The sequence below is a fragment of the Fukomys damarensis genome, unplaced genomic scaffold, assembly GCF_012274545.1.
Source record: "Fukomys damarensis isolate Sample0158 unplaced genomic scaffold, DMR_v1.0_HiC HiC_scaffold_29, whole genome shotgun sequence".
Taxonomy (NCBI): Eukaryota; Metazoa; Chordata; class Mammalia; order Rodentia; family Bathyergidae; genus Fukomys; species Fukomys damarensis.
Window position 1 is genome coordinate 24,818,984 of NW_022900941.1, and position 11,843 is coordinate 24,830,826.

The 11,843-nt window shown below is 35.8% G+C and overlaps 1 protein-coding gene across 1 annotated transcript in view; it reads left to right on the forward strand.

The window, feature by feature from the left end:
• Window positions 1-11,843, forward strand: part of Arhgap15 (Rho GTPase activating protein 15) — a 594,167-nt gene that overhangs the window by 72,471 nt on the left and 509,853 nt on the right. Inside the window, exon 4 of the mRNA XM_010620947.3 lies at window positions 4,673-4,734. Within this exon, the coding sequence (XP_010619249.2) occupies window positions 4,673-4,734 (62 nt within the window). The remainder of the gene's footprint in view (window positions 1-4,672; window positions 4,735-11,843) is intronic.

Consider the following 11,843-nt stretch of genomic DNA (forward strand, 5'->3'; position numbering starts at 1 on the left):
CCTGCAATTCATAACAGCTTGTCAAGAATTTTTTGAGAAGTTTTAGTTGCCCTTTTCTGGCACAGAATCATTTTTCTTTGCTTTTCTTCTTCTCTCCTTTTTTTCTTTCTTTTAAAAAGAGATATAAAAGAATTTATTAAGCAGAATTTTAAAAGGATACACTCAAAAATATGGAGTGGGGCTATCAAGAGAAAGGCACATTATAATCTGGAGCTGAGAATATTAATGTGTTTTAGGGATAGAAATCTGTGAAAGTTGTTAATCTATAAAATGTCTCAGTTTGTTTCCAGGAAAAAGTGACTGCTCATACAGCATTAGAAAGATAATAGCTTATTTTACAGGAAAAAGGAAAGGCCCATTGTACTGTTTTAATTTTTATTTCTTGTTTGCCTTTTTTTTTAACATGGATGATCTGAGATGTTTTGCCTAAATACATTTTTGAAAACTTTGTGTCTGTTTCTCTATCTTAAAGTCAGATTATTAGGCTTTACTTGTCAACTAAGCTAATTTATAGGCTTCTAGTACTTTTAACAGATTTTGAATAAAAAAGAAGTATAAACAAGCCTGAGGTGTGCAGATATGGATATCCAAGGGTTACTTTGACTGTGTTATGAACCTGAAATCTTCTCAAAAGTGCAATTTTTAAATTGTGATATTCTTGTCTCCTTCCTGCTTTCTTTATTTGTTCTACCTTATTCTTCATCCCTTGACTTTGAGCCCTCTTCTTAAGGGATACAGAAGAACCAAATATGTGTCTTCTTATGTCTGGTCTTCCTTTCATCCCTCTTCTTTTTAACCCCTATATTCTATTTAACCCCCTATATTTTAACCCCTTTTGAATGCCACTTCTTAAAAGTATGTTCATGTAGTAAATTATGTATTTTAATGAGGCAAACGCATCAACATTTCATTTCTCTAAAAGTATTATATGTACTGAGCTCTAGGTAAGGTAGTGCTGACATCTATATTTATTTAGAAAAAAACTACCATATATGATGTGAGCAATTATATCTGAGAATCACATTAAACCTTTACATAAAAATTGTATCGTGTGCATGTGGGGTTAAAGGCTAGTCTTTCAGCCACAATTGTTACCACCAATCATAGGTTGTCTTCTGCTCTGCTGCCTTGTCTGCTGCTTCCAATGAAAGTTGATAAACAGGTGCTATCTGGATGCCTCACTGCTGTTCATTCTTCTCATCTGCTTCTCAGCAGGGATGTGTCTGCTGAGCCCGTCCTCAGTGCTCACAGACTGGTTCGCATTCAGTCTGAACAAATTGCTGCTCTCTCCTGCCATGTGATGTTAAATAGTCCTTCTAAGGGACATTGGACAAATAGCTCCAGAAAACAGACTTAGGAACTGGTTGACATTTCTTAAAAATAAATATTTTACTACTTTAAAAAAAAAACATTTCATTTGTACTAGAATTTGGCAGGTAGAATTTTAAACTTAGATCTAAGGCTGTAATAATTTTGCAAGCCAATAAAGATAAGACCATCTGAGCACTAGAATGACCAACACACTCAATCGCAGTGTACATATCATGATCTCTTTAGACCATAGAATTGAACTAATTAGAATAATTAATAAGTTAGCATAAATAAACCCTCATGCAGAATATACAGCAATCATCTTCTTACCCTAATGTTTCTTTCAGCTCAGTATGAGCATCCCAGTACAATTTCTGGAACATGATGAGGTGTTTCTAAGTATGAGGATAGGGAATAATAAAGTCATTAACTCTACCTTGTGGAAGTTTTTCTTGCCAGCATGGGACCTAGAACAATGCAATACTTTCAGTCTAAGAAGTCTGATTGGAGTTTCCATTCCATGCAAAAAGATGGCCCAAGTCTCTGGGATGACTGCAGGAAAGATTAATAGAAGTATCATTATGTGAGGTCACAAGACTTTAAGCCTTAATAACATTAAGACTGTCCTATTACTCTTTGCAAAACCACTCAAGTACTGTAGCTGTTATTTGAGAGAAAAGGGTATAACTAGTTGAAAATTTTTGAAAGAATGAATCTATCTCTAGAATAAAGAAACAGAGAACTAGTTCTCTCTTTTTTATTGAGTTTATTGGTACATTTTAGGTATACAGCACAGTTACATTCATCATTGGGATCTTGTACCTTTACATGAGAGGTCTTGGTTCTCATTTTTGCCTCTTCTCCCTGCCCTCCCTTTGCCCCCTACTCCCTTCCTCATTTACAGACACTTTATTTCTATTTTTTCATTTTCTCATATTTTTTCTTTTCCCTTATCCCTTTCACCTACCCTTCCCACTTTCCCTACACCTTTAGCTCTTTTCTTCCTATTTCATATTGTTAATTATCTCATTAGGATATTGTGTACTATTATAGTTACTTTTTTTAATAACAAAATATTTACTGATACATTTTAGATGTACATAATGATAACACTCATTATTTTTTCAATTAAAGGCACCATTTTTGCCTGAAAATACATGCATACTTCTTTTATAATGGGTTGAAAGATTTTGTAGCTTTCTGGTATATAAATGCAGGTTTTGAGTAAATGTTTTATTTTCATAAGAAGAAAGTTTAAGTGAACAACAAATTTTGTCTCTGGTTATGCAGTAAATATTTCAATATGTTTTCCTAAAGAAAGAGATCTCCTCTGAGATACTACTTGTTAGGAAAACATCTTTTTTCTTTCAAACTTTTATAGAAACCAAAGATGTCCAGAGTTAAACACTGAACATATGATATGGGCTTCAGGAGGTAGACAAAATTCCCTGGCCTCAAGAAAATTTTAGAAAGGGGACAGTACATGTGGAATAAGAGTTGACAAAGAAAATGAATACATTTTAAAAAATACTAACAAAAATATGCTATTGAATACTGTAGTTCTAAAAATTACCAAAGATAGCTTCCTTAGGTTCTTTTAGACTTGTGGGGAACATAGTGAAGTAAAAGAAATTTCCTGAGCATGAAATTTTTGAAAAATGCTTTGGTATAATTATCATAAATCGTTAGCATAGTACTTTTTTCCCTATTCATTCAAAAGTATATTTAACAAATAAAGCTAAGTACTGTGCTATATACAATATTAGGAGTATAACAATGAATACCTCAAAAACTCTCATCTATATCTAAATGAGTCTTGCAAAAAGCCGATTCAATCTCTGTGAGATTTTAGGGCTGTGGGACAACTCATTTACCTACAATTATCTCTTCTCACTTGCCCTGTTGTAGATGGTTTTAGGGTTTTTTTGTTTTTGTTTTTGTTTTAGGATTGTCAAGTTTCAGGTATTTACTCATACAATATTCATTGGTGTGACTCTTAATGTTATCAAGTATCTAGGCATTTGAAATCCAGATGTGAGAATTATATTTCTCTGCTTTCAATAGAATCAGCACGGGCATAGGCACAGGCAGGTAAGCAGACTATTACAATATGATTCTATACATGCTATCAAAGTAATAACGAAAAGGTTAACGTGGAGATCTGGGATGTGGTATGTAAAGGAGCTTCAAATCAATCATGGGAAAAGCCTCTAACAAACACCACACAAATTAAATTTTAAAGTATATTTAGTATGTTAGGATTAAGAAAGATGACAACATGGTAGAATTAGTACTAGAGTCAAAGATGGAACTGAAGGAGTGTGCTCTCTGCTATTAAGCAGGTGACTTTTTAGAACTTTTGCCATATAATGTGAGGGAAAGAATATGAACAATTTCCTATGAGTAAAACACTGGAGCACAAAATAAGGACTTGGTATATGAGAGATGGAACAGAAGGGAAGGGTAGAAATATGGCCTTAAGAAACTGAAAGCCATCCTAGAACTTCACAAACCCTCCTCTGAAGTTAAACTGTCGGATCTCCTTTAAGAAGCATGCGGAAGAAAAAAATGTGAGAGAATGAAAAGATGAAAATAAGGTGTTTGTAGATGGGGAGGGGAGGAGGGGGTGAGGGGAGGGCAGAGGTAAGGGGAAAAAATGAGAACCAAGACTTCCCATGTAGAGGTACATGATCCCAACAATGAATGTAACTGTACTGTATCCCTAAAATGTACCAATAAACTCAATAAAATTAAAAAAAATTAAAATAAAGGTAAAAATGTTTTATAAAAAAAAAAAAGAAATAGAAGTCAATACGCATGAGTAGCAGAAGGAAGGCAGCCACACATCATGAAAGAAGACAATGAGATAGTGTTACTGCGGGCTTTCCTGGTAACTGACTACAACGCATAATATGTTGCATTTAAACACCCATCCCTGCTTCAGCTGGATCAGTTACCTGATTCAACTGAATTGTTCCTTGCCTGGCCTCAGCAGGTACAGGGGCAACTCTTCCAAGAATGGTCAGAAAACTTTAGGGAAGCATTAAATGTGTCTGAATTTGTCTTGAATTTGTTGAATCTTTTAAGCAAGTGTAATTTCAGAGAAAAACAAAATGAGTGCAGGTGTGTCATTACCTAAGAAATCATTTATATTCCTCTTTGTAATCTATCTTTTGGACATTTAATAGTTTGTAATCACTGTGATCTTGCCAGCACTTCCATAAGCAGTATGTGCATCATTAATAAAGTTATTTGACTAGAAACTTTTATCACTGCAATGACTGTTGGAAAGCACATATTCGTTCAAACTAAAAATGCATAGGAGCCTGTCACAGTTTTAACATATGCATTCTTCTTGCAGATGGTTGAAAAAGAAGGTTATCTTCAAAAAGCTAAAATTGCAGATGGAGGAAAGAAACTAAGGTAAGAAAAGTTCTTCCTCTCATTACATACAACTATACCAGTTATCCACACCCTTAAACTTTGTCACTGCTATTGTTTGGGAAGGAAGATGCTCTGGTACCAGGCTAAAAATAGCCCCCTTCCTATTACTACTATGTTAAATATTATTTTAATATAATTATGGTTTTAAAAGAAGGGCACGACACTGTATTGTACCACAGTATATATAAATGAAGTGCTTCCTGTCTTCCTGGGACTTGAAATCTTTTAAAAATAATAAGTGAGGTTGGGCAAAAGATCTTGATTTCCAAAATCAGCAGGTCAGAGTATTAATGGACTCATTTACAAAATAAAATATTTCAGTACAGTACTTTAAGACAAAAAATTTGAACAGTAGATAATTTGAATTGTACTTGTGGCTCAAAATAAAAATTATCTCACAAAAGTAAAAGAAAAATAAAGTCACAAAGACAGAGATGAGAGAAATTTTAAATGGTAATAAGGACTCCCGAGACAATAACAACCACAAAAATCACTTCAGGAAAAAAAAAAGTTTCTAGAAGAGCCAGAATATTAGTTATATGTATTAAAAATTAATAAAAAAATCATTTCCATTTTAGAAGCTTTGCTATTTCTCATTTTAGTCTTACTCTGTGTTTAGCTTTGTGGTAGGTGATTAGCAAATAGAAAGGTATGTAAAAAACAGGCATGGGGACACAATGTATTTGCTCATGAAGATGTTACTAACAATTAAAACTATGGAGGATAAATGCAGCAATTAGCTACACAATGGGACACGTGTTGATTGTGTAATATAATTACTTATAAGAATGAAAATCTGGCCAACACTAGAAAATAAAATGTGCTTTGGTTTGAAGTCTATAGTAGATTATGTGCATGCTTATTTAAAAGAAGTAACATTGGGGAGGTATTCATAATTCTACATCTAAAAATAGTTGTGTGAATATTAATACAACAAGCTTCATTTTCTGCCTATATTGTGTTTTGTCCTGAGATATCAAACAGGGCCTTAGATCCACTCCTAGGTTCTACCTTGTTAGTGACCCCACAGCTACCCTTCCTTGAAGGGAAAGAGAAATACACAGGAAACAGTGTCCAACACAAGAGCAAATTAAGAGACTGAACTACTCCCTGTCACCGTGGAGAACTGACATAGTGAATCCAGCTCCTAAAAGGCAACAGAAGGGAGTCTTTTGACTTGGACTAACCCAGCTTGAGTGCCCTTGTTTCCATAGACCTCAGTCCAGCCTATCAAACTCAGGGAGAAGTATGGAGGGTGGAGCAATACCTGTCCCAAGATGAGTAAGTCAAGACTTCGTCTTACCTTCACCACCATGTGAGTCCCCAAGGACTCACCAGAGCTTGGTAGGAGGGAGAAGGTGAAGCACTGATCAGTCCTAAGCTCCATCCTTATGCAAGGAAGGGAAGACAGTCTGAGAATACAAGATGATTCCCACTATACTGGCTTCTAAAGCGTTCTTCCTACAATCCTCCTGTAAGTCAACCTTGTAATATTTTCTCCTAGAAGGCTGTGTCAAACGGAAGCAGAGGCACAGAACAGGGCCCCTCCCCTCTCTAACTCTCATGAGTACATTTTTAGGCAGTTTTCAGTGTATGTATCATTGTGTGTTTGTCTTGTTTATACAACAAACTTCATTGGTTTACATACAATTTCTGCATTGCAGACTAATTCACGTACACACTAAACTGTACTGGTTTATTGTTTCTTCAATCACTTTGCATACCCTTATGCATTCTTTCAGATTTATTTCACTTGAAATCATGTACATTTTAGTTTTCCTTTTTAAAAAAATCTCAGATGCGTGACAGTGAGTTGATTACACCCTTCAGTTTATACCCTTGTGTTTCTGTCGTTTGGAGCAAGGCACCTGGTTGGTTTTATTTCATTCTGTCTACAACTCTCACTTCAGTCCCCTGTAGATATACATTCTAACTGTTCACCAAATCCTCCATCCAAATAAGTATTTGGCTATATGCATGGGTGAAAAAAGCAATGTGTAGTTCTGTGTAACTGGATGTATTCTATATGGAAAAAGCGTTTTTATATTATAAACCTCATTATATTTTATTACTCTCATCAATGTTAGTGCATATGCATCTATGGTGCTATATTTAAAATTAGTTCATTTCTCCTGGTTGCTGCCTGTTTTGCCATTGGGTGTGTGTTCCAAATTTTCTTACCCTCTCCCTCATCCAGGAACCCCAATTGTCTCTAACTCCTTCCATTCAAACAGCAATGTAATAAGCACACATATGTCCTTTGAACCTGTCAGAAAAGCTCTCCAGGGTCTACATCTAAGAATGCAGGACACAGGACATTTATAGACCCACTGAGTGCCATTGCCAGACTTTCGGTGCATGAGGGCACCTATTCACAAGTTTGCTCTATGACACACACACAAAAAACCGTTCTTCCCTTAATCTTGCCAATACACATTATCATGCTCTCTCAATTGTGTCAAGTTCAAAACCACAGACTTTTTCTGCAATGTGCTTTCATTTATATTTCACTGATTGGTATTGTAGTTGAGATTAACTTAATTTGGAATCATCATGACTATGCATTTTGACAGTTGTCTGTTCGCTACAAGTTTTGACTATTTTTAATGAGCTTCTTGACATATACATATATACATATACAGAGGGAAACTTGTAGTATGCGATAATGGAAAAAATTTGGTCAGTTTTAGATATTGTAAATATTTTTCCATATTTGTAGGGTTTTTGTTTGAAGTTTTCTTGTATATACTGTACAAATTAAATACTGTATATATAAGCACTATGTTTAATATCATACAGTATCGGGCCAGGTATTTGCTCAATGGTTCCATCACCTGCCTTGCAAGCAAAAGGACCCAAGCTCAATTCCTGATACAAAATAATAATAATAATAATAATAATAATAATAATAATAATATCATACAGTGCTCCACCATGTTAAATGCTAAACCTGGATTATGAATGAATCTTATTATATATCACCATATTGGTTGCCCAAATTATCTTTTTGATTTTTTTCACTAGCAACAAAATGGTCAATTTAGTCACAACCCAAAAAATCATGTGGTTTTATCCCATTGACAATTTGGTAATTGTTACATAATATGCCACAGTTACTATCTTTTGTAGGTCTTGTATAAAATTTCTTTTCATAGACTATTTCCCATTTATTAAGAATCTTTATATCATTCCAATAAATTATAATGAGCTAATAAGCAGTATTAGTAGATGCTTCCTATGTCAAACAATTGTCTAAATGTTTCACTAATAATATTCAAATAATATTAGAATGAGATTTAGTTACTATTTCCTCCTACACAAATGGAGAAACTTAACATCTCCTTTCTTCCACATTATTTGGAGATAATTGAGAATATGGAATTTAGCTATGTTCTGTTTAAAACATATTTGCTTTCCATACCTTGCTTTGCAAAGCCAAGAAGTAAAACTTGACTTTTTGTTTCATGCCAAAAACAGTTCCAACAGCTTTATCTGTCACTTAATAAATATTATTTATAAAATTTCTTTCAAGTTTTTCTACTAATAAATCCATGCTAGGTCATTTGCATTTTGTATCGTTTCCATATTTTCTTCTTCCCTTTCTTTATTTTCTTTTTTATTTGTCTTTCTCTTTTGTATAGCTACACTTTTTCTTTAAAATTTTTTGATGTATTTCGATATGAACAGGAGAAGGTGACAAGAAATAGAATTTGTTGGCTACATCTTATATTCATAAAAGGCCCTAAATTTAGCCTTATTTCAAAATGAGGTTATATACATTTCCCCTGTGATACACTGACAGACTTGAAAGCAGAATTCAACTTTTAGCATTCAACTTTAATTTTTAATTATGAAAATTGAAATTATGCCTCTACTCTTCTGGTGAAGCTAGGAATTTCTTCATTTGGGAAATTCCATCCCCCAAATTTCAAGTAGCCACTGCCTCTCTCAAACTCTGTGAGACTCCCGTAAAAGCTTATTTTCAATGCTTAAATTTACAAAAGGTGCCTGAAAGCGAGGCTGTGGTATTTCAATACCTTCTACTTGTTTCCCTGAACCCCCATCTTCTCCCGTGCTGATTCCTTTGTGGTTGTCTATCTCTCATCATATACAACTTCCACCCTGCTATCCTCCTCAGAAGCCACAGAAATACTCGGGGTGAAAATATGGGTGGAAGGTGGGTCTGACAGAAATGCAGACCTGTGCCCTGCTCAGATGGCAGTGAGTTCTGTCAGGCTACATTTGTCTTTATTCTCTTGTGTCCCTGACATAGATGTATGTTTTCCCAGTGTCTCTTCAGCCTCCCTTTTACCAGTGGTAAATTACAAGGAGCTGAGAATACAGGAGAGAAGACATCAGTTCCTAGACTTGTCAGTCTTAGAACAAGCCAGAGCATTAGTGTCGGAGGGATTTTTGCAGTAACTCAGTTGAGGACACTCTAGTGAATAACTTCCACTCTCATAACTAGTGCAGAATCATGTCAAATTCAGCATGACCAAAGCAAGTAATTGTGGCCGGTGGTCCAAAGAAGAGATTCTGAAATGTATGAAGTCATCTCGTTTATATTTTTCTCCTATTTTTCATTTTGTCGCTGCGCCTTTACCTAAAGAAGCACAGATTGACATGGGATATAAAACTTTGATATTTAGAGTAAATGAATCTGTTAAACCCAGAGCTCAAACTCACAGATTCTTATAAAGGTAATGACTAGTTTGAGAGCCATTCTCCAGAACGCATTCCCCACATAAGCAGTTCAAAGTTGCTGTTGTGTGCTGCCATCCGGTGTCCATTTTGTAGAATGTCAAGCTGATGCTTATGTGGAGGTTTTTTGTTTTTTGTTGTGTTTTGGGGGTATTTTGTTTATTTGGAGTTTTGCTTGTCTTTCCTCATTTTCCAACATCACAACTCAGAATTTGTTTTAAGAAAGTTCTGTGAAGTAATGCACTTGGATATGATACCTTGGTGGTTGCATACATTTTACATAACTGCCCGTGTATGAATTTAGCTCTCTTTTCTTCATTATAGTTAGCATCGTTACTCCCATAGATGTGACACGTTTTGTGTGTTCAAAGTGAAATAGGTAACCACATTTTCTGTCCCAGGATGTTTCCTGCACCAAATCACTAGCATGAGTGCTGCAGCTAATTGCATGTGCAAGTGCTCTGCTTCACTTGTACCTGGAACCTCTGTCATACTGGGATATTTTCTGAGCTATGTGTCTTGTTTAACTCTTAAGTCTACTCAGTAGCTCACTCTTATGGTCTTTGGTTTAAAAAAAAAAAAACAGAAGTCCTACACTGAATGCTCTGATGAAATGTAAAGCCATTTACTAGTTCCCATGGGTGGGTGGATTTACTTGGTTGCCATCACACAGGACGGAAGCCAGGACACAGGAGCTGTCAGTTCATCAACGCATAGCAGCCCAGGTCAAGCTGAATTGGAGAAGAGGTTCTGATAATTTCTTGGGGGTAGCTGTGACTCTCCTTCTCTGAACTTCTATCGTGAGGTTCCATGTAGACGGAGTCAACAAGTCTAAAGGGAGTGTTCCCTGCACACCTCCTGGAGGAAGAAAAGACCTAGGGATGAGCCTGGACTTCAAGGCCAGGACACTTGGCCTATTTTCTGCCTTTATGACCTGTGCATCTTGTGTAGGATACACCTCACTGGGCTTCCATTTTCTCATCAGTAGTGTGGAGACATCACACAACACTGAGTTATTCAGAGGATTGACTTGTTTCTGTGTTTATTGTCTGTCTTCTTTTATTTTTGTTTATATCATCAAGACTCCGAATTGCGTTCGGCAAGGGTAAATGTACAGCAGGCACTTATGACTGGCTTAGTGGTTCAGTTACATGATGCATGTAACATACCAGGTGGTGCACCAGCTACAGAGCCTGGCCCAGTCACAGGACAGCTCAGATTATGGACAAACGTCTGCAAAGTCAAAAGACTTCTAGAGGAAGCTCTCGAGCATAGGGCTTAGGAGGGGTGGGTCTTTGCCAATCTTGCTAAAAGGAGTCTGGGAACATAGTTAATAAGAGAACCCCGAAGCTGACTGCTGACTCTTGTCACAGAGTACATACAAAGGTTCTTCATTTGAGGTTTTCAACCACAACTACGTCAAAAGCTGACAATGGTGATACCTTTAGATAAGATGGCACTACTTAAATTTTTTAAAAGATGGCATCAATGAGGCTCGGGATTTAGCTCATTGGTGCCACACCTGCCTGTCAAGTGCAAGGTCATGAGTTCAAGCCCAGGTACTGAAAAACTAAAAGATAAAATTAAAATTAAAAAAATAAAAAGATGGCATCAAGTAATAAATACATTATAGGCTTTGTTGTCAGAGAAACTGGCTTTAACATTAAATATAAATGTATGTCATCAAGTTCCCTAAAACCTCTGAGCCTCATTTTTCATATACTAAGTGTATATATTATTTCTGTTATCATTTTTTGTGAGTATGTGAAGCTAAAACCTCATATATACAGTCAAATTTATATTATTGAAAATATTTTATTTATTTATTTATTTTTGGTACCGGGGATTGAACTCGGGTCCTTGCGCTTGCAAGGCAGGCCACTGAACCGCTGAGCTAAATCCCCAGCCCCGTATATTTTATTATTTTTAAAAGAAAGTTTTTTGTTTTTTTGTTTTTTGGGATTTTTTGGTACCGGGATTGAACTCGGGTCCTTGCGCTTGCAAGGCAGGTCGCCAAACCACTGAGATAAATCCCTGGCCCTGAAAGTATTTTAGCAGAATTATTATTTTGAAAGAATTCATAGGGGAAAGTTGAAAGTGAAGCATCTAAATTTTGTTAGCAGGTACTTCATTTTGAAATGAAATTCTTTTCAAATAAAACATCCAACCTTTAGAGAAGCTTTCACTCCCATTCTACTATGATAAAGACAACGTCTGTTGTTTATAAATTCAAGATGAAATAAGACTCTATGTAAAGTGTTCAAGAAGGTCACATTATGGGGCAGGGATTTAGCTCAGTGGTTCTGCCACCTGCCTCACAAGCACAAGGTCCTGAGTTTGGTCCCTGGTACCAAAAGAAAGAGAGAGAGAGACAGAGAGAGAGAGAG